General features: G+C 37.2%; 1 protein-coding gene across 2 annotated transcripts in view; it reads right to left on the bottom strand.

Annotated features, from left to right (window-relative positions):
• The window catches only part of CNTNAP2 (contactin associated protein 2), a 2,031,041-nt gene that overhangs the window by 890,268 nt on the left and 1,116,312 nt on the right, over window positions 1–24,461 (bottom strand). For both annotated transcript variants that reach the window (XM_027574309.2, XM_027574310.1), the window contains exon 9: window positions 22,383–22,532. In XM_027574309.2, coding sequence (XP_027430110.1) covers window positions 22,383–22,532 — 150 coding nt within the window. The remainder of the gene's footprint in view (window positions 1–22,382; window positions 22,533–24,461) is intronic.

The following is a 24,461-nucleotide window of genomic DNA, read 5'->3' as shown; positions in this document are numbered from 1 at the left end:
TGTATATTTCTGGCATTAGGAAACTAGAGTACATTAAAAGTTGGAGGGGGCGGAAGGAGGCAGATAAATTAACTGCAGGAGATTACCTGATGTCTCAGAAGAGAGTAGAGCAGGGCTGGATTAAGTGCAGACATGAGCTTTGAGAGGACCAGAGTTAGGCATATCTTCCTTTCAGACAGAAGTGAAGAAGGAGAGTAGGAGTAAAAGAGCAAAAATTTTAGGAAGGGGTCCAGTGTAGAGAATCCAAGCACATGGCCCCTTTGAAGCTTTTCATAGTTTTGGCTTAAATAAAATGATTGAGTCCATCTCAGATCCAAGGCTGCTTTGATGGCAAGGTATATATGTCATTATATATATAATATATATTACTCAGCCACAAAAAAGAATGACATCTTGCCATTTGCAACATGGATGCAGCTAGAGAGTATTACGCTAAGCAAAATAAAGTCAGAGAAAGACAAATACCATATGATATCTCATATGTGGAATTTCAGAGACAAAACAAGCAAAGGGTGAATAAAAGATAGAGACAAACCAAGAAACAGACTCTTAACTACAGAGAACAAACTGATGGTTACAGAGGGGAGGTAGGTGGGGGGATGGGTCAAATAGATGATGGGGATTAAAGGGTACATTTACCATGATGCAGATAAAATAAAATAAAATAAAATAAAATAAATAAAATAAAATGATTTTAAAAAGAGTATTTTCCTCCTGCTACACACCCCGTCATAAAGTCAATCAAAGTCTCTACCATGGGGTTGCAGTTAGACCATAATCCCATCTTCCTTCTTTCTGCTCCTCTCCCTACTTCCTAGATCAGTGTCCCAAAATGTGTCCTGGTAAGTACTAGTACTTAAAGATGGTCCATTTTATTTTATTTTATTTATTTATTTTTTAATTTTTTTATTGTTATGTTAATCACCATATATTACATCATTAGTTTTTGGTGCAGTGTTCCATGATTCATTGTTTGTTCATAACACCCAGTGCTCCATGCAGAACGTGCCCTCCTCAATACCCATCACCAGGCTAACCCATCCCCCTCCCCCCCTCCCCTCTAGAACCCTCAGTTTGTTTTTCAGAGTGATGGTCCATTTTAAAAGGCCAAATAAATTTGGGAAACTGTGTCACTTCCACATTCACATATAAAATACTCAGAGGAATCCTGCAGCAAGAAAGCTGTATGCTTTTAAGCCAACATTTCCCAAACCTATGTGTCCGTGGAAATGTGTTTGCAAAAATTCTACCCTCCAAAATTAAACAGAAACCCACTTTGATCATCATTGTACTAGAACTATTTTTCTCTTTCTTTCAGCTATTTTCTGTGTTCTGCCAAGGAGGCCCTACTAAAAGTTTTTGATTGCTGATTGGCAGTGCTGAACTTCTCCAGAGGTCAAGCAGCCATTTGTTGAGTGGTCTGTGGCCCACTCCATACTCTTAGAGGAATGGAGAAAGAAAGCAGAAGGGAGCTTTCTGGTCTGAAAACTCTGCCCAATTGGTGGCCATTATGGATATTTTCATCACACACACAAAAAAAGCGATTTGCAGAACATTTTTCATTTCACCCTCTTCTTGATACATTCAAATCGATTAATTTTCTTAAAATTTGGCACCCAGAAGAGAACATAACAGATATAGTTTAACCAATGTAGAGGAAAACATAGCTATTGTTTCTCGTCTTGACTCTCTTCCATTAATGCAGACTAAGATCTGAACATTACATTTTAGCAGACTTATTGCTCTGTAGACTAACATTTAGCTTAATGCAAATAAATAACAATAATACTTTCTTTTTAGAATTTCCATACTAAGTACTGCCAAAGCCACATCATGGTAGACCTTAACAAGGAGGGAAGAGCCGAGAAGAGTTCTTATAAGGCGTGTCAGTCTCATGAGAATGCAAAGCCAGATGCTTGCTGGACAACATTCTGGGATCCTGAGGCAGCTGATAAGATCACTTCTAAGTAACAGTGGTCTTGGAAAAGTCTTGGAGAATTGATCAGTGCTTAATCCCAGGGAAAGTGAAATGCAGGAAGAATAAAGACTGGAGCACATGCTGGCCAGTAGTCAAAGACATCTTTCTATTTATCCTGATGGGTCTTCAGATCATCCCTAGGCAAACTCTACAAATTCTGGGTCCTCTCTCCTTCTTTGGTGGCTTCTACACCCTTGGTGCCCTTTGGCTCTTTACCAGCTATTCCACCTTCTAAGTCTCATGTGGGGTTCTGTCTCCTGTGTCCACTCCCTAAAGTTGGTGTCCCATCCTGCTTGGGTACTGGGACTCATTTCCACATCGCTCTATTCTCCATTTTCATTGGTTTGTCATTGTTACCACTGTAACGTTATGGTGGTGACTCCCACATTGTCTTTTCACACAAGTATATATGAGATGTTTCTACAGGAACATCTGGAAGGAACCTCCTATCTGATATACGTGAAACGTCACCTTCACTTCCAAACTTAAACATCCTTCCCCTTACCATCCTGATGGGTATGCACAGTTTCACCGGTTTCCAAGCCTGTCACCCTGGTCACCACCCTGTCCCCACCCTGCACTCCTCACCAGGTCCTCCCATTCAGTTTTCTACCAAAGTATATCGTGCTAGACAAACAGATCTGGGTCTCAATTATGCTTCAGTGTCTTCTCAGTTCCTAGCTGTATGTGCAGTCTGCTTAACTCACAGAATCTTACTTCTCTCATCTGTAAGAAAATTCAGGCCTACTAGTTTGTGGTAGAACCAGAGCTTGAACATAGATTGTTAACATTCTCTTTGAATTTTTTAAAACCGGGCCATTGTGCTCATAGCTATTTTTCCCAGGTTTGTATCAATCGCAAATTTGGTAAGTTTGGTTTGATGTTATTATTAGAGTCTTTGATAAAAAAATGTTTCATAGGAAAGGGACAATAGTAATGGCTTAGGGCTGCCTCTTAAGACCCTCACTCAGTTGACTATTTCTACAGCAAAAATGCACCTCTTCAAGGTACCTAAAGGGCAGAAAAAGATGATAGAGCTGTAAGTTAAGATCTGAGGTAGTAATTAAAGAAAAATTATCAGAGATATTAAGAATCACATGTCAAGACCAGGGTCCAGAACTCAGAGAAGTTATAACAGGCTCTGCCCTCCTCCACATCTTCCCCCCAGGCAGGGGTGACTGCACACTTGCACCCATGGCTGTGAGGCCAGGATGCTGCCAATCATACCCTGTATTACAAATACACTGCAAGCTGCTTGCAAAGTTTAATAGCTCTCCCTAAGAAAGAGTAGCTTCACAGATAAATTCTACCCTTATTCCATTAAAAAAAATTTATCCTTTTGTAATTCTTCTCAAAGTACTCAGATTCACTCTGTTATCTATGGTCAGGGCAGAGGATCTGATATATGTACTTCTGTGTAGGATGAGCGTGCTCAAGCCCTTGGAAATGACCAACCAGCCACGAGTCATCAGAAAACTTATTTCTTTTCAGCCCAGTCTTATTCTGTTTTATTTTTCTTCCCAGTTTCAAGGCGGGGAGAGGTCAAAATCAGGAGACTTTATAAAGGTAGTACATTCACCTTTTCTCTTGGTCTTTGTCTATTTAAGTTGGGGTCAAAATTGCATATAGAAAGAAGAGCTAGTGAACTTAACTAGGGTTTTGAGTTCAACTCCAGATTTTGCTAGAACAGATTTTGCCAAAAGGCCTTGCTAAATCAAGTTAAAGTTACAGCATCTATCAGGTTCTCTACTATGTTTGCCCCAAGACAGCTGAGGGACATGGTGCACTCCTGCAGGCTGGCTTTATATCAGTAGCAATTTTCAAATGGTGTATGAATGCATGAGGATGGGTGCTTCTCCTCCAATGACTATCATCTGCCAATGAGAATCTTATCAAACCTATCGCTCCTATCAAAAAAAGAAAAAAATACTCCTGGAGAGATTTATTCTTAGTAAGACACTTGACTGCTTCATTAATTACTAAGTATTGATAAAGGAGTTTAATCAATTTTATAATTTTTACAGTGATTAAAGTCAGGCTTTTGCAGACCTGGGGTTTCTGGAATCTGCTCTCTCTCACTTTATAAATGGCCAATAATGGTAGTCCTTGTCATTTTACATTCGTGACTGAGAGACCAAGATGGAGACTTGGAGCAGCTGGGTATTTTCATTGAGCCTGAATGGTCTGGAGACTCAAAAAATGAGGCTAGTCACAACTCCCAGCTACATTAGTTGCTGAATTAATAGAATGCATGCTTTTGTTTTAAATGATGAGTTAAAAGTTATATCACTGATCTGTATTCTTTGCTCAGAGCTCCTTACAGGCAATGAGAGGCTCTTCTTTTCTTCACCTATTTTATTTATTTATTTGAGAGAGAGAGAGCATGAGTGGAAGATAGACAGAGTGAGAGGGACACGGACAAGCAGACTCCCCACTGAGCAGGGAACTCAATCCCATGACCCTAAGATCATGATCCAAGCCAAAGTCTGATGCTCAACCAACTGAGCCACTCAGGTACCCCTCTTCACTTATTTTAGATTCCAGTGTCCTTTCTCTGATACTTGTTTTTCCTTTTTCCAGTTTTGAAATCCATTTTCTTTGGAAAAGAACACTGACGGAATAAATGAGTGGAGTAGCCCACCCTGCTTCTTTCCTATTGTTAAAATGACACCACGTTCTCATCCTGACCCATCCTCATTATTTTTGTACCAATATATTTAAATATTTATTTCCTAAAAACTTTTGATATTTTTCATAAGCTTCAGCTTATTTAAGCCTACTAGACTCTCCACAATTTTTCTTACAGTTCATTCTCTCAAGGTCCTTCGCTTTCTGAACAACTCACTCCTGCTAGTGTTGATGGCTGATAAAGGCTTCATGTATCAACATTTTAGGAGAGCATTTGAATTTTCACGACTGTTTTCAATCCCCTAACCTGAGTGTATGATATGAGAATTTCAAGTATTCTTTTTTTTCTAAATCAGTTTTTTTTATTTTATTATGTTATGTTAATCACCATATGTCACATCATTAGCTTTTGATGTAGTGTTCCATGATTCATTGTTTGTGCATAACACCCAGTGCTCCACGCAGAACGTGCCCTCTTTAATACCCATCACCAGGCTAACCCATCCCCCCACCCCCTCCCCTCTAGAACCCTCAGTTTGTTTCTCAGAGTCCATAGTCTCTTATGGTTCGTCTCCTCCTCCAATATCCCCCCCTTCATTTTTCCCTTCCTGCTATTTTTTTTTAACATATAATGTATTATTTGTTTCAGAGGTACAGGTCTGTGATTCAACAGTCTCACAGAATTCACAGCGCTCTTGCAGAGACTATAAGGAAAGAATTTTGGCGGAAGAGAGTATTTTCCTAAAGTACCACTAATCACAGAACAAATACATACTTATTTATACATAAGTCGCTCATTCCTATATATAAGATGAGAAAAGTTAATAAAAGAAAATGCAATGCACATTTATCTTAGAAGACTGTGGATGGCTTTAAAATGAAGGTAGGAGTAGCTTCAAGTAGAAAATGCTAACTAAATGCAGGCATTCTAATGAACAATATATTATGTTGGTTAGAAGGTTAGTGTCTAGAGTCAGACAGTCTAGATTCAAGTCCTCACTCTGACTCTTAGGAGCTGATGGTCCTCAGACAAATCACATAACTGGCAGCTTGATCTCTACCTTTATTAGATGGGCATAAGGATCATAGTCCCCTGATACAGGGCTATCATGAGGATTAATGAGATAAATTAAGGAAAACACTAACAATAGTTTCTAGAACATGGTAAAAAGCCAGTGAATATTACTGTTATGAGTGTGTATTTTTTCAAGTAGAAAAACATGGCAAGACTCTCCAAGTCAGCTTTGGAGTTTTAGCATTCCTGAAGGTTTCCATAGCTTGTCTGATCAACAAAAGGAAAATTAGCAATTATTTCTATAGAAATTCTAAAATGCATTAGTCTGTTTCTTCATTCATTCATGTTTTCTTATATTTTTATTCATGCATTCTCCCATTCAGCATGTATTAAACATGTATTATATTAAAAGTTGAAATACAGTGGTAAACATTCTTCCTGTTCCCAAAGAACTTACTGTCTAGTCTAGTCATGTCATTGCGGAACAGGAGAAAGGCTAAGTGTGAAAGCCAAGTATAAGAAGACATCTACCTCACCACATTTCATCTCTCCATTAACAAAATCAATCACTTCATTCCCATTTGGATAGATTTTGTAAGGAAAAAAAATTCCGTTTCCATTGATGGATGAATGGATAAGCAATATGGGTAACATACACAGACACACAGACACACAGACACACAGACACACACACACACAGAGGAATATTATTCAGCTATAAAAAATGAAATTTTGATACATGCTACAACATGGATGAAACTTGAAAACAATATGCTCAAGAGTGGAATAAACCGGACACAAAAGGACAAGTATCATAGGCTTCCATTTATACGAGGTCCCTAGAACAGGCAAATTCAGAGACAGAAAGCAGAATAGTGGTTACCAGAGGCTGGGTGGGGGCAGGGAAGGGAAATGGAAGTCCTTGTTTAATGGAGTCTAAGAGTTACAAAGTTTCAGTTCGGGGAGAGGAAAAAGTTCTGAAGAGGGATGACTGTGATGATTATACAACCACAAAGTGAGTGTACTTAATGCCACTGAACTACATACTTAAAAATGGTTAATGGTAACTTTTGTTGTATGTATTTTACCACAAAAAAATTACACATTCTGTGAATTCAACAATGAATATAGGTGGAAGCTGTGACTAATTTTTGTAGCTGGAAGCTGTGACTAATTTTTGTAGCTAGAAGTTGTGACTAGTGCAGTTTTCCCACTATAACATAAGGAATCTTAGCTGTTACCTGACTGCCTGAAAAAGTATCAATATTTAGACAGCAATAAGAACAGGGGCTATGTTTGCTTGCTAAGTTCTTTGTAAGTGGGGCAAAACATTTGCATGCCTTCCTCATTCTTGAACTCTCCTCCACCAAGATATATTATTCTCTCGCCTTAAGAGGGGAAGAAGCTGGGGTGGTGGTGAGGGAGACAGAATGCATGGATTTTTGCCCATTGGGCTAAATCCAACCGTCTCCAGTTTGACGAAGATGTACATGATATTCAGAAATATCAAATCAACATTTCATACTACAGTAAATAAGTTATATTTAGTTACTTTTAAGTATTCTAATTTCACTCCTCTAAAACCATTTGAAATGTTGATGTTCTAAAAATCTGGAAACTGCTTTCCCACAACTGTGCAATTATCTACAGCCACAGACAGAATTTTAACAACCCATTTTCCCTATGTGATATTTGTATTGTTTCAAACAAGGACAATACTGAAGTGTATCTTTGTTTAGCCAATTGAATCTTCATTAACAGGAAATTTATATATATCTTAAAAATAATTGTTTAATATTGGGGATAGTTTAAAAGATTTTTTTCTTTGAAAAACAAATGATACATCAGAAAATGCATGTTTCCAAGGGACAATATAATCTTCACACATAAAAAAATAAGCTTTAGAAAGATTTAGTGAAATTTATATAAGGAAAAAGTAGAGATGTTTATTAAGGAAAAACTCAAGTGTTGTAGAATACAGCTTTAACCTTTAGAGTTGATGTCTAGGGAAAGATTATGCCTTCCTACAGATTACACTTTAATGCCACAGTAAGAGATAAAAATATAAGGCACAGCATGGTGTACCTTACACTTTTTTAATAAGAATGCCAAAAAAAAAGGTTTAAAATGTATATACAATTGCTTCCTAGCATAAAATAATATAAACATTCTAATAGAACAAATTTTAATGATATGGTTAATCACCCTTAGTAATTCATGGAGCAGATGTACAATGAGCACCTTCTGCACGTCAGGCCCTGTGAAGTATCTTCGAAAGCTGGGCTGAGCAAAATTAAGGGTGCTTCCTGCTCTCCTGGAGCTGAAGATCTAGCTGTCCACCTGATACACCTCACTTCTTTTTATGGTATGGACAGTTTCCTAAATCCAAAGTTATGTTTTTCTGGCCTCTTAATTTCCATTTCTCTAGACAACACATTCATGATCAAATGTTTACCATCCATGAACTAACAAATGTACAATCATTTACTTTCTGAGCTAAAGAAAAAAGTTCCTAGACTACAACTAACATTAATTTCAATAACTTCTAATGTTTTGAGGAATGGTAAAATAACTCTCTCTTAATTTAAGAGCAAGGAATTATTGAATTAGGCTTTTTATGGGGAATAGAAATATGACTGGGAATGACAGAGATATAAATACATGATTAGAGGATATTCTATTGCTTTTTAAAAACTATTTAATTTTACTACTCTAAATTATTTGTTATAAAAGGCTTCAGGCTAGGATGATAGATAATTGAAAACTTGGAAAAGAAATGAATCTACTTAAATGTATTTCCCAAACTCAGTATCTTTAGATTAAACAACCATTCACAGATTTCCAAAATTTGCCCAAGGAGTGAATAATAATACTGGACATCACTTTATTAAGTAAAATTGGATGCACAGACTATAATCAAATTCAAAGATAATATCAAGCATTTAATATTAAACAGAGGAGTTGTTACAGAAACTGCTAATTATCCTCCAATATTAATTTTCCCCCTCTTGTATGGATATAGACATTTAGCTGGGCACTTGGTTATCCAATCTCCCTTATGTGACCATGTAAGTTTCAGCCATTGATGTATTTCATATATAATATGGACTTCAGAGAGAGTGCCTTAAAGGAAAGAGCCCAGCCTTTCTCATTATCTTCTCTTTGCTTCTGCCTGAAAATTGGATATAATACCTGGAGTTTAACATGCTCTTTGAAATTACAAGGTGAATACTAACTATTGAGAATGGTAAAACAGAAGAAGTCTGGCTTCCTGACTCCTTGGAGCTCTGCAACAGCCTTCAGAGTTTACCTTCAATCTTCTTTTATGGAAAAAAAGAAATATATCTCTATCTTGTTAATCATAGTCTCTGTCCCTCAGAGCTGAAGCTAATCCAAACTAATACCGTATTTGGTACTGTATTTAAAAATAGGGTGCTATGCATTACAGAACAGAAGTTTATGGAATTGCCTTTAGTAGATACCAGGCCCTGAAGCCTGGGCTAATACAGGCTTGGAAAGCTGGGACCTTTGCTATCTGTAGCAAAATGTTTGATCATATTGTCAACTGCTATTCCTTGGAAGGCAAACCGGATGCCAGATGCCAACTGGGACTTTCACTATTAGAAGAAATATTAGGAAATACTCAAATGCTGATGTGCTTTGGCTCTTTCTTGCTGCGTTCAGCAGTCCTCAAGAGAGAGACAAACTCAGTCTAGGACTAGCTAGCCTGCAGGCTGAGATAAAAATAAAACCACTTTAAAATAGCAGGTGCTCTCTGCTTATGTTGGCAATCTGAACTGAAGGAGAATCCCCAATTTATGAGCTTGAAAAGATTAAAAAAAAAAACCTGTATCCTAAAGCACGGTAATTATAAGCCATAGCTGCCAAGAGGTATACTTAGAAAAGAGTAAAACTGTGGTCCAAAATGTCTTTTTATTACCTTCAGGTAAGAGTTAAGCTGGAAAAAAAATTAAAAAAAAAGAAAAAAAAGAAAAGAGTTGCAAGAAATAGGCTTCTTATTGATTAGGACTTGCTATATTAAGATTTAATCCATATTTGATGAAAATATATGATTTCTAGCAGAATTCTGCCAGGTACTACATAACCATGGATAATAATAAATGAAAATAAAACAACAACAACGACAACAACAAAAGAGCTGTCTACCAGATAGTGGGAAACAGTTCTATGGCAATAATCAGATTTAGGCTGTTGTCACTCAATCAAGGGTTATTCTTTCTCAAGGCCTCAAGGTTGAAAGGAGGCATTAAGTTGAAAGTCTGGGGGAGAGCAGGAGGTGTGGGGGCATAAGCAAATTCTCTTGAAGAGAGATCAGAGGGGCACACCTCCACTGGGAAAGTGGCAGGAAACAGAGCTAAGTAGAAGGATGGAGTCACTAGGCTTAAAGCTGTATCAAGAACAGAAATTTAGATGTGGTTCCCTGCACAGAGAACCACCTTAAAGAAAACAGGTTAGAAGACTACAATGTTTCTGAGGAATTACATTGCCAAGGAAACCACAAACATGACCTGCAACAATCTGTGTCCATTCAATGAGTAAAGCAGTCTGGACATCCACATCTGTATCAACAGGAAGTCAGCTATGAAAGCACGCAGCCCATGAGAAGGGTCTCTTCAAGATGGTCAGGTAGAACAATGGACAAGGAGGATCTCTCAGAGAGTGAAACCTAGGGTCACGGAGGGCATTAGGAAGGGGTCGCTTGCTCTTCCTAAAAAGATTTAAAAATTACTATAGACCAGTGAAGGTTATATTTCTTATACTTTTATTTTTCATGGGAGAAATGTATATTGCAGTTATGAGTCTTCAGTTTATACCTCATTCAACCAGAAGGAACCAAATCTTGACCTGATGTAGAGGGCTACACAACATTCAGGGATATGGATTTGAGCTGGATGCAATAACTAATGAGATTTTGGATTGCTCTCACTTGAAGAAACATAACAATGTTCTATGTATGGGAAGAAGGGTGAAAATTGATATTTCTGTAGATTAACAGTGGTAGACACTGCCAGTTTTTCTGTTTTCAAAAACTATGATTAACTAAAACTTCTGAAATTCTTCATGCAATAAGAAGCTTTCTTTTTCTAAACCTATCTGACACAGCACATTTGTGGACATCCTAATCCAGAAAGCAAAATCTGTCTAACATTGAGCAAAAACAAACTTCTGTCAAATAAAAAAAATAGTAGCAACTTTAAAAATAATGTAATATATAATTAAACACAAGCGTTATGTTAAAAAACTTTTATTTTGTTCATTTGCACTTTTAAAAATAAATCCTGGCAAATTTTATTCTCTCTCTCCCATTCCCTCATCATGATAGTTCTTATTTTGTTCTCAGGTAATTTACCTCAGGTCACATCTCTTCCATGATAACCTGTGAAAGTTCTCCCTTCTGAAATTCAGTTATGCTTTAAAACTTTGGGTTTTTTTTTTAAACTTAATTTAATTTTATTAGGTTATGTTAGTCACCATATAGTACATCATTAGTTTTTGATGTAGTGTTCCATGATAAAACTTTGTTTTTATAAAGAAGTCTAAGATCCACTTTGTTTTTCCTATTATTTTCTCTCTATACCACCTTACAAGAGCATTTTTAACCTTTGAGATTGTTCCTATCTAGATAAAAAACATCTTTGTTTCCTTTCTGATTTTTGCTTTTGTATTTCTAACTTTCCACTTAATGACATTAGCCTTACATCATTACCCAGTGTTTTATTATTTTCTAATGCTGCCTTATTCTCTTTCTAATACTTGCCTCCCTTTATGGAATCTAGGGTTTTCATTATTTGGATACAAGAAATATCTCTTTTTCTTCCTGCATTCTGATCGCCAAATCATTACTTAAATTAGTGTTTCTCTAAGTGTGGAGAGAAAACTGCAGGCTTGAGACAACTTAGGAAAGAGTTCAGGAGATCAACAAAATAGAATTACCATAAGACTCAGCAATTTCACTCCCAGGTATATATTCAAGAGTAAGAAAAACCTACATGCATGCAGAAACTTGTACCCAAATGTTCACAGCAGCAATATTCCTAACAGCCAAAGAGTGGACAATCCAAGGTCCATCAACTGATTAATGGCTAAAAAAATGTAGTATATCCATACAATAGACTATTATTTGCACATAATTATGTAGGAATAAAGTAGTGATACCTGTTAAAAATTGAATAAACCTTAAAAACATTACGCTACATGAAAGAAGCCAGTCACAAAAGACAACCTATTATGTGATTCCATTTATATAAAATGTCTAGGGGCACCTGGGTGGTTCAATCGGTTAAGCGTCTGCCTTCAGCTCAGTTCATGATCCCAGATGGAGCCCCGCAATAGGCACCCTGCTCAGCAGGGAGCTTGCTTCTCCCTCTCCCTCTGCCTGCTTGTGCTCACTCTCTCCCTCTCTCTCTCTGCCAAATAAATAAAGAAAATATTTTTTAAAATAAAAAGTAAAAAAACAAAATGTCTAGAATTGGCAAATCTATACACAGAAAGTAGATTAGTGGTTGTCTAGGGCTGGAGGTATTGTAGGAGAATGCAGACTGGCTCCTAATGAGTTTGGGGTTTCTACTTGGGGTCATGAAAATGACCAAAAATTAGCCTCTTTCCCACACCTTATTCCCTAAAAAAGACTTGAAATTTCACCACTGCAGATGTATCCTTTTTAGGGTCTTGAAGGCCAGAGAGCCTTACAAATTCCTTATGATTGTAAAATTCCCTTGGGGAGTTAATAATGATTCTTAATTTTTTGAAGGATGGCTAGTTGCTGAGATGGGCAAGTGGGAAGCCAAAAGAAAGAAGCATTTTAAAAAAGTGAGAATTTAGCAAAGGCTCTATTTGATTACTTCCTAGATGAGCCAGACTAGACAAACTCATTTACTTGAATCTATGATCTTCTTTAAAATCTCAATAATGGAAAAGAGAAAAATGCACACACTCAGAAAGAATTTACTTCCTAGTTCAAAGAGAGAAGTTGATGTATAAATAATGGAATGCCCAGAGGAAAAACCAAACAAATGGGCAAACAAAATAAACACTGACAAACCTTCATGATCACAGGCACTGGCTTCCATATTGGTTTTCTTCCTGCTCATATAGTATTATTATTTGAATTCTCAGAAGTTTTTAAAAATAAGTAGCCTACAATCATTTCCTCTCTTTTTTGGCCATAGAGAATTAGGAATACAAACAGAAATACCAATTATATTTTTTGGGAAAAACAAACACACTTTTCTCTGGTTTATAAAGAAATACTATGAAAGAACTTCTAGAATGATCTTTCGTTTTCACTTATACTTGTGGCGGCCAAGGAGGGATGCTTGTCACATATTCCTGTTTGAGGATCAGGGTCGGCTGGTGAAACTAGAATCCAGAGATGGCCTTCTACTGAGGCCATGGGCCCCCAGCCTGCTCTAATCAACTACTAACTATGGCAACAGGACCAGGGTCCAGCCATTTCCATTTGGTGATAGATGCTAACAGGCAATTTTGCGAGGGACCATGCCAACACTGCCAGCACTCTGGCGCTCTTGCTACTCAATCCCCTTCTTCCCCCTGATACCCTCCTTGGGTATCAGACCTGCTCTTCCTCTTTCATCCCTGTATCCTTCAGAGGCATTCTGTCCAGTAGGTCTTTCAAATGTCTAATTCCATCCTAACCTCTGCTTCTTAGAGTACCTAAATAGACACATTACTCATGAAAAAAAAAGCATAAATTTCTTCCTTTTTTCTTATTTTTTTGATAAAACATTATAAAATCAATGATTAAAATAATGTGTAGAAACACTTATGTTCCTCAAGTAGTAACTTGACACATATCACATATTTGTAGCAGATATATGAGTTTTAAAATTTATTTTAAAATTTGGCTGGTTTTTTCAACTTGAGTGTTTTAGATATGGAAAATACTTTCTAAAAATACAGAGAAATCATATTTAACCTACATATTTGTAGAGTTATCTATATTATTTCCAGTGTCAAAACATTATGTTCTTTTAGTCTACTGATTTTAATGTAGCAAAATGAATATAAGAAAGCAGAAGGTGCCAGTGATAAATAGCCACAGCATTAAGACAATTCTTGCAAGTCAAAGAGTTTTTATAATTCCATGATTTTTCTTCTTTGAAAAACTACTTAGTTCTATCTTAAATCTGAATATTCCCAATGCAAGCCATTCAGAGAGCCAGAAAAAAGCAAAGGCATGTAGAATATCACAATAACTGTAATTAGCCCGCATCCTAGGTCTAAGCAAATTTTACTTCTAGAGATATATAAAGGTCTTTGGAATTTGGGGCTATGTAATGAATACTTTCCTATCTCCAACAGAGAAACAGTTTCTGATGTACAGTTTCTGATGAAGTTAATCTATCCAATTTCATTGTGCAATTCCCTTCCTCTTCTTTGCCCTTTTCTTTTATGCATATAGTTGGAAAACAAACTAATACAACCAAAAGCACTTTGGGAATTGGACTGAAAAAGAAATGTGTCTCTCCTTATTAATGTTCTCATAATGGAAAGAAATGCTTTTTTAAAAATGTACTTTTTTAAAGTGGGGGATGAATTTGCATAGAATAGCAAATACTGATCTAAATATTTACATGGGCAGGTAGTTGTTTTTGTACAATCAAATCCTTTTTAAGAAATTAATAACTGAGGAAGTTTCTAGATTAACTCACTACAATTAAGGATGGACCAATCCTCTGAAGCTGAAAAAGAGAAAAACAATATAATGTTTTATATAATATAATAATATTATAATATTGAACCAGGGTAAAACAGTAGAAGCACAAAAGAAAAAAATACATATATATATGTACAAAAACTAATTGGTAGGTTTGGAAGCAATAAAAGAAAAATGAATTCTAATTGTTACATAATGTTAGCCAACCCAAATCAAATAAAATATTAACAATTTACAGGAATCTCTAAGGTTCTAAGTTGTGATTTCCTCATTTCTCATTCTGAAGTTTAATAAATTGTTAGTTGGTCAGAAAAAGTTGTCCCTTGCCATTTGCAATAGCACGTTCTGCATGGAGCACTGGGTGTTGTGCGCAAACAATGAATCATGGAACACTACATCAAAAACTAATCATGTATGGTGATTAACATAACATAATAATAAAAAAAGAAAGATCTATGTTTATGAAAAATGTACTCCCTAATTTCATACTAAACTTAAATGCAGATGCCTGATTTTTAAATTTATTTGTGCTATTTATATATACGGAATAGTTGAAATCTTTGTAATATTGGCAAAATTTCCTTTAAAAAAATCACAGAGATGCAAAAGGTGGGGAACTCAAGTATTCCAACATTAATAACAATGTTCAGCACTATGTAAATGTAGATGATGGTTAACTTTCATTTTATTTGTAAAAAGACAATAAGTAGTTTATCTCCTAACCCCCTCCAACCTTAGTATAGTTGGACCAGGAGTATAGTTTGGATGGAACAAAGACCAGGGGGAGATTACAGTTAGGTCATACTTTCAAGCTGGAAGTACATCTACTCAGAGGTTATATGTGAACTAATATTTTTAAAATACATTTTATTTTAGAGCAGCTGCTTTGCTTTGAGTCAGTGTCCTCCACTTGTCTATTTCTGAGTGGCACTGTGGTCCCCAAATCAGAGACTGATTGGAATTTTAGTTTACAAGAGCTGGTTTTAGATCAGTAGACTCCTGACCCTTGTTATACCCCGTGGGTGATACAGCAAAAAGAGCGTCTGGCAAAGACTTGAGAGATTTGGGAACTGAGTCAGATACCATCCAGAAAAACCAAGAGAGGACATGAAAGTGAGGGGGTTAGGTCACAGTCCTGTTGATTCTGGAGGAGGGATGACAGGTCGCTGCACGGACAGACACTGTCAGTACGTTTATGATGCGCAGGTCAGAACTAAGTTTTAGGGAAACACTGCCAAATGGACCCCACAGTGTAGAAGGGGAAGGAGGAAGTGTGGAATAGGGAAAGGGTAAGCTCTAGGCTTTCTGTCAGGCAGACTGGTGTTATCCTTGGCTCCTGTTTGTTTATCACAACCCCTATCCCACCGGTGGGCAGGTCCTGTTGATCAGGACTTGGTCATTTCCCACTCCCTCCGCTGCTACCTCCCAGTCTCTACCTTCCTTTATCTGGATTACTGCAATAGTCTCCACTGTGAGCCCTCATTCGATTATACTCTTTTCTGAAAACTGCATCCTGAGAGATCATTTTAAAATGTAAATTAGATTACGCCACCCCCCTGGTCCAATCTTCAAAGGCCTTCCCATTTCACTCAGAGTAAAAGACTCCTCACCACCCAGCCCAACTGCCCCCATTCCTAAAGCCAAGCCGGTCTCCTTTCCGCAAGCATCACACACACCCACCATCTGTACCTGTGCCCGCACTTGCTTTCCTCTCTACCAGGGATGCTCTTCTCCCTGATCTCCTCACCCCCTTGAGCTCTTTGTCCAAATGCCATCTTGTCAACGGAGGCTTCCTCTGGCCAACTTACGGTAAGAGGTAATTCTCAACAACCCTCCCATAAGAACTTCCCCTCTTTCCCGGATTTATTGACTCCACAGTATACTCATTTTACCAATCTGTTATTTTGACTGGAATGTAACCTTTTGAGAGCCAAGTATTCTTTCTAACTTGTTCACTGTTCTAGGATGAATAATAATGACAGGTTTTAGTAAATATTCACCAAACAAAATTATCTAAATCCTGTCTCTACTACTTTTTAGTTGTACATGTAATACCCTTAGATAAAAAATTGCATCTGATATAAATAAATTACTTTATCTTCAAGACCCTGGGAAGTTATACCTCTCAAATATGACAATGGAATATCGTATGCTAGCGCAATCACTATCCCTTACCTAAATGTTTTGGGGGTGATGGGCATATGGCAGAAGCTGACAATCTATGTGGGAATAAAAAGTCCTGTAGCCCCTTGTGCATGTAACCATTAAGTATATCCATAAGGGACCACTGATTAACTTATTCAATGAATAGATAGACATTGAGAACCTATTATGTGTCAGACATTTTTTTCTAAATATTCGAGATACATTAGAAAACAAAAAATAAAAACCTGGCCTCTTCGTGCTTACATTTTGCTTCCAGCAAGAAACAATCCATACAGTAAATAAAGAAGGATGTAAAATGTCAGAGCATGAGTAAGTGCTGTGGGAGGGGAGGGAAGAAAGTGGACTCGAAAGGGCGTGGGGAGTGGGGAAGGGGTGGTGCTGGAGTCGGGGGCAAGGACCCAGTGGTCCCCCTGGAGAAGGTGAGACCTGGGCCAAGTCTCTAAGGAGGACTACATGAAAAGTCAAAAAACAAACTGCAAATCCACAAAAAATGGAAGGGTCTAGAAATAGAAACACAGGGGCAGAAGCAACCCCATGGGTGGTTGTTGGGTGAAGCAGGAGGGGTAGGAGGGGATTTGGGGAGTTAAAGGGATGATCTTAGAGCTGGAGGCTGGTGATGGCTGCAGCACTGTATACATTTACTAAAACTCACTGAACTGTACACTTGAAATAGGTGATTGTAGCATTTGTAAGTTTTATCTTAGTAAAGGTATTGAAAAGAGAGAGAGGGAATAAAGGAAGTAACATTAGAAATTATAAAATAAGCATGCAGAAGGCTTGGAAATTGTAATTAGGAAACTGTAAAAGTAGTTTCTGGTATTACTTCATCTGTACATTAAACCAGATGTCTGATTATAATTTTATGTGATGTCTCGAATCCAGGATATATAAAACCCTACAATGGGTAATTCTGTGTGTCAACTTGGATAGGCTATAGTGCCCAGTTATTCAATCAAACATGACTCTAGGTGTTGCTGTGCAGGTATTTTGCAGATATGGATAACGTCTCAATCAACCAACTTTAAGTAAAGGAGACTATCCTTGACAATGTGAGCCTCATCCAACTGGCTGAAAGGTCTTATGCGCAGAACAGAGGTTTCCCCAGATGGAGCTCAGAGTAGCTATAAAATTAGTAAGAGAATCATGCAAATAATATAAAATGACAGCTTTATAAAGGTGAGACCAATATTGCTGTGAAAGCAAAAACAATAAATTCCACGAGGGACACAGATTATGTCTTCTTTTTTGTCATGGTATATGGCCAGTGTCTAGCATAAAACCTGGGTTATACTAGGGGCTCTATAATCTCTTTGTATATAAATGAGATAAAACCACCAAAATATGTTTGGAAGGAAAGTCCTTCTTGAGAGCAGCCACCCCCTTCCAGGAAGCCTGGCTCTGGAACTTTCTTAGCTCTTCTCTTCAGCCCACAGCTCCTTTTCCTTTCAAATGAAAGCAACAGGGTAATAATAATAAAAAAATACCATCCCTGAAAAAGTTAAGAAATTTACAAATCCTTCTGTTCTCTCATGACCATGGGCTCTGGCCTGTATCAGAAAGTCTATTACCAGGTAAACAGCCAATAAATAAATTTACTTTGATTATTAAAATTAACAGTCTTATCAAAAGTAATTCCAGTTGGGTGGTAGAGGAAAAAAAAATTAAAGCAACCAAAATAACTCTTCCTGAGGAAACATCCCAAATAAATAATCTCTTTCTTTTTCTGTTTATTCCCAAGAAAGAACAAGATAAAAGAATTCTTGGTGCTTAAACATCTGATCACGAGTGTTCCAGAGGAGAACTAAGACTTTTTCTGGGATTAGCAGGGTGCAAGCATGGAGAGATAATCTCCACGCTGGTAGGAAAGAGCAGGAAAGAATAGGAGCTACATGGCTGGGACTTCACTTCAAAAAAAAACAAAGTGTGTACACGTTCAGAAGTCTGTAATTGAGTACACGAGGCCAGCAAGCCTTTAGTTAAGGCTTTCACCTAGTAAGAAAACAATTTATTTTTTACCAAGGAGGAAGGAATGCTTTCATTAGTGGAGAAGTTGGTCAGATACTTTAGAGGAGCACATGGTCTGAAATCTTACATCTTCCTTGATGAGTTAAATAAAGACTCCATGTGGATTGGAAAGGGAGTCAGCACTTAGCATACCCTGGAATCAGACCCTGGGTTTAACAGGTTATGCTGGCAGTGTTTACAACCATTATTTAAAATTCTACTGCCTTTCAATGGATGAAGAAGATAAATTATTAAAATGATCTATCAACAAGTGAAGCCACGATCCCAAGCCAGGAGTGTGTTTTTCAAAGTCATATTTTAGGACAAGTCAATTTTCTTTCTACTCTACTAATGTTTCTTAAGATGTTTTTATTACAACATCTACAACTAACTTTAAATTTTTCAGCACAGACAATAGGAAGCGTGTGTGTGTGTGTGTGTGTGTGTTTAATTTACAATTTAGAGACAGCTAGCATTCTACTCTGAAAGCCGCATGCCAGAGGTGGTCACGAGCAGCCATTGCAGAGGAGGCTACTGGATTTCTGCTCTCTGTTCCTCTAATCAACTTACTAAATGCCAAACTGGGTTTTCTTTGGTGAAATGAGTGCTTTGTTTATCAGCATAAATGTTAGATAAATGTTAGGAAAGATATCTCAGTGGTGAAATTAAAGATATTAAGAATATGTAGTTTGATAAAACATCTTTTAGAGACACTCACAGCCTGTGCGTAGACAGGATAAGACAAGTGAGGCCGGTGACCTGAAGCCTTGGACATCGTTCTGGAATCTTGATCACTTAGTGATCCTGTGCCAGCCATCAGCTTGGGAGACTTTCTGTTGCTTGGCACTGGCTGAGTGTAGCTGAATCCTGCTTCTAAAATACTGCGAAAGCTGCCCAAAGAGAACATTTTATGCAAGGTACAGCAAGTCAGAGAGCTAGGACTTCACTGAGCTTACAGAAGAGTTTGTATTAACTGCATTGTGCCTACTTGCTAATAAAAATGTTCATTTAATAAATGTCTGTATGAGCACCAGACATTGGCCTATGATTTCCTTTTACTGCTTCGTGGCTAAGCTACAAGACAGTAGCTAATTCTCACTTATCTCACTTTTCGGTGACTGACATCTTTCAGAAGAATCTGAAAGATGTGCATGCAAATTGGCTAAGGTTTGAGTTTGTGGGCAGCAAAGCTTCGTAAGCTTCGTGGCTAAGCTACAAGACAGTAGCTAATTCTCAATAGCTAATTGAGTTTGTGGGCAGCAAAGCTTCGTAAGCTTCGTGGCTAAGCTACAAGACAGTAGCTAATTCTCACTTATCTCACTTTTCGGTGACTGACATCTTTCAGAAGAATCTGAAAGATGTGCATGCAAATTGGCTAAGGTTAATCTATAATTCTTTCCTCAGATCATTTGTGCCAGAATAACTTGAAGCTTAGAGTTCTTTCTTTTCCCAGCATTCTGCATTGAGTTCTAGGAGTGGGGGCTGAGGATTCTGAAATGTAACAAGTTCCCCTGGTGATTCTCATATATTCCAAGGATTCAGCTAATGAAGATAAAACCAAAGAAGGATCCTGATCATCTGCTGACAGCATTTCCCAATGGCAGACCAAAGACCCAAGAGGGAGAAAATATGCTCTAGCCACTGGGTTTGAAAACCAAAATCTGTAAAACAATAGCAAATAGCACACTATGAAGACTTCATATCCCATTAACTCTGTGCCTTAAATTTGCTGGTTATAGCTATGAGGCTACCCATATAGATGGAAATAGACCAAAACTCGCCTTAGGCATTCAGCATGCTCATCGATGGCCAAAGATATTCCACTGCCATTTGGATGGGTAGCTATTATCAATAGCTTTCCAACTGACTACTGTGATCCATTTTCTATGACAGCAATGAAAACTGTTGGCCAAAAGCCCATCATATTAAATATATTTTTGCAGGAAAACCAGTTGGGTTACTGGGTTACTTTCACATCAATAAGCCCCAGTTTATTCACTTAGAACACATCTTGGCTGACTTTCACCCAACTCATCAAATATTTATTGAGAGCCTTTTTAGAAACATGTAGTTTTTAACTTCCAATGAACACAATGTAAGGTTCAAGACAGAGAGGTCTAGCCCAGGTCTTTTGTCTCAGTTGTCACGCATCATAGCATGATGCATAGTGAGAAACACCCTGGCACACAAGAGTCACAGGTCTTGAGTTCAGGTGCTGCCCACAAACTCAATGACAAGTCAGTGAAGCTCTGTGGGCTTCATATTTCTCCTTTTAAACAACTGGGAGTAAAATGCTTGGCCTTGCTTGCTTTTCTAAATTTACTAATTCATTCATATTTCTTGGTCATCTATATTCCAGGAATTTTTCTAAGACCAAGGAGGATACAGCAGGGAGCAAGATATACAAGATGACTGCTCTCAAACAGGCTTATTCTAATAATTAGAAATATATATAAATATACTGATATATAAACACTTAAATAAGCAAGTTAAGTGTGAATATTAATGCACATATTTTGAGAAGCAGATATATGTACACATATGTTTTTTAAAGTTTAACAAAGCCTTTCCTAAGAGTACAATATATTTTTTAGATCTCATATTGTGTGATTTTGGATGAAGAATTCGATAATCTAGTGAAAGATATACTGATTTAAACAAACCTAGCACTTTAATAAAAAACTGTCCCTATATTTCATTAGCGATAAAAAAATTCTGGCAGGATACATTTTTCAAATTAAAAAAATATGCCCAGATCCATGATAGAACACTTTTTCACATATAGTAGAATTTATTGTTTGAAGAGAACCTTCTTTTTCACTTATTTTTTCTTAAGAACTAAGACGTGTGATAAGATGGCTTTCCTGTAAGGCAACCTGTGGTATGTAGCCTCGAAGATTTTCTCCATGCAAGTCTCCTCATGTAATCCCTTTCTTTTAAGTGTGGTCTGGATTTAGTGACTCGATTCTACCAAACTGTGTATAACTGAAGTGATGGGATGTCACTTCCAAGACTAGATTGTAAAAAAGCTTCAGCTTCCATCGTGGAAACTTTCTCTCTCGTTTACTGGTTTCCCCCCCTCTCTGCTCCTCTCCCCTGATCTCTCTCAGCCTGATCACCCATGAGAGAGGCGGTGTGAAGAAGACAGGCCTGGAAAACCAGAGCCACATGGAGGAGAATCGAGGCACCCCAGACAACAACCAGCAGCAACGTTCAACCTAGCGAGTGCACCTTCCCAGAAACATACGTGCAGCCCAGTGAAGGCTGCAGATAATGCAGTCACAGTCAAGTGCTTGGGTAGAACAACCTCATGAGGGACCTCATGAGGGACCTTGAGTCAGAATCAGCCAGCTACACTACTCCTGAATTCATGATCTAGAATAACTGTGAGACAGGGAGGCCTGGCTGGCTCAGACGGTGGAGCATGTGACTCCTGATCTCGGGGTTGTGAGTGCAAGCCCCAAGTTGGGTGAGTTCAAGCCCCAAGTTCGGTGGGGACCCTACTCAAGAAAAAAAACCAGGACTAGAATAACTGTGAGGCAATGTTTGTTGTTCTAAGCCACTAAGGTTTGGAGTAATTAATTACACAGCAATAGGTGACCCAAGGATCTGACTCTTGAGGATAGTATTATGAGAATCAATGGATTCAGAATCTCATGCTTTATACTTTGAATATTTGAATTAAACTAGAAGAATATGGTGATATTATAAGAATACTTTATCATGAAGAAGCATAAATTTGCCACTCTTTTTTAGCTCATGGAATAAGAGTTTGGTGTTTTCCCTGAGATCTGCTGAGTCTACTGAATCAAATATAAATACTTAATAATCAAACTTGACTGAAACTGTTTCTAACAATGTACTAGTTAACCAATAAAAAACGGTAGTCTTACCTCCAAAAAAGTACTTCTCGCCAGTTTTAACTTGAAGAGGACTATTAGTTCGAACAGCTGAAGCCTCGTCTCCATCGATGGTGAGAATGGCAAAATTTTCCTTAGCCAGGAAACGAACCTCATGCCACTGTCCATCATTCAACCCAGAACCTGTTAAGTAAAAAAAGTCAATTTATTTTTCTAAAGATGGTACAGTTTAAAACAATTTTCAGTACCAACAAGGTCAGAAATTTGTTGGTAAAGATTAGCATATTTTCATCTAGAAAAATTCAGTACTACCTGCAATTGATATCATGTTTCTTTAATATCAGAAGTGGTTCTAGCCTCCATTTGACAGATAAGGCATAACAGAACCCAATAAAGGAGGGGAATAGTCATTAATGTGCCATTGGCATACCTGGGAAAATTAATGGAGTGAATAAAGCTGTTTGGGAGGTGATGATGAACTATTTTAATTTAATTACTTATTTTATGATTAGGTTTATTAGAAGCCACTCTCTGATAACAAAATGGATTTATGACTTTTATCTAACATCTCTCTCTGTTTTTAAGAACTTTTTTTGTACTATTATTTTCTCTCAATAACCATGTCTGGCAAGTATATACAGTTTGTAGAAATTAAGAACTAAAAACTATGTGCTAATTAACCACTCATAACCATAGGAAATAATACCAGGGTTATCTGATCATTTATAAATAAGGTATCTTTATAATGAATTAGGTTATATTTAAACACACAAACCAACAAAAATAAATCAACAGCTCCCACTCCTAACAACCACATTTCACTGTGGCTTAGTACAAAGATCTTCGGAATTAAAAATTATTTTAAACTCTCCATTAGACAGATAATAACTTAAAGTTTTTGTTTAGTTTGTGCTCATTTTGTAAAGAATAGAAAACTAAGGACCAAACAAAGGAGATCAGCAACTGAACATAAGCATCTGGAAAGAGTTTAAGAAACACTAAGAGAGAGGCAGAGAGAGAGAAGTCTAAGAGGGTCAGAGTGGCTTTCTTTGAACTTACAAAGGCCTTGTTATGGCAAAGGGAAGGGATTTTGTCCCAGGCCAGATAGAATAATTTAGAATTCACAGGAAGAAGTTACTTGAAGATACACTTCAGATTCACAAAAGAAAAGAGAAGCCTCGCAAGTAAAGGTAGCTACAAATGAAATCAGAGCAAGTCAATGAAGCACAGATGACAGCTCCAAGCCTCTGATCAGAGGTTTGCAAATCAGTTTATAGGCCAAACCTGGCCTGCTGTTGTCTGTTCCTGTATGGCCTGAGAGCTAAAAGTAGTTCTCACATCTTTAAATAGCTGAAAACACATAATAATAATAACAACAACAATAATAACAACATATGAAAATTGTATAAAATTGAAATTTTAGTGCCCATATAAAGTTGTGTTGGAATACAGCCACACTCATTTGCTTACATACTGTCTTGCTCTACAAAGCCAGAGTCAAGCAGTTGCTACAGAGACTTCTTGTCACTCACAAAGCCTAAACAATTTACCGTGTGGTCCTTTGCAGAAAAAGCATAAACTTTCGGTTCGCTGAAAGTATTAAACAGAAATATGATTTTAATGAAAAAAATTAAAGCCTGTTGGAGCTTATAAGATTGTCACATATATGTAATATTTACTGGTATTACACTGGTAAAAAGCATTACAAATAACCACACCTCAGATTTTTTTTTAGGATTTTCAGATTTTAATTTAGAAATACATATTCAGCACATTTTATTTCAATGGAGGAAAAGAGAAAACCCCCGCTCTAAAGTAATTAATACTGAATAACCTCCAAGTTACAAAATGTATAATACATATGCACAATTTTGTACTGTGAAATTGCTATGTAAAGTCTTATTCTAAAATTAAAATCAGTTAGCTGTCAGACAAGCAGTAGTGTTTACTGAAATATTTCCTTCTCAAGTAGGTTATATCAGGGTTCTCCCACAGAACAGAGGCACAGAAGACTGTATTTCACCATAACATTTTTCTGTAGAGTACAAAACTGGGTTTAGTGTTGATTAAGCACAGAAGTACATGGTTTTGGGTTTTGCCTTTATAATGTGA

Source organism: Zalophus californianus, chromosome 12 (assembly GCF_009762305.2).
Source record: "Zalophus californianus isolate mZalCal1 chromosome 12, mZalCal1.pri.v2, whole genome shotgun sequence".
In the NCBI taxonomy this organism is placed as follows: Eukaryota; Metazoa; Chordata; class Mammalia; order Carnivora; family Otariidae; genus Zalophus; species Zalophus californianus.
Note: the sequence above shows the minus strand (reverse complement) of the source record. Positions and strands in the feature narration are given on the sequence as shown.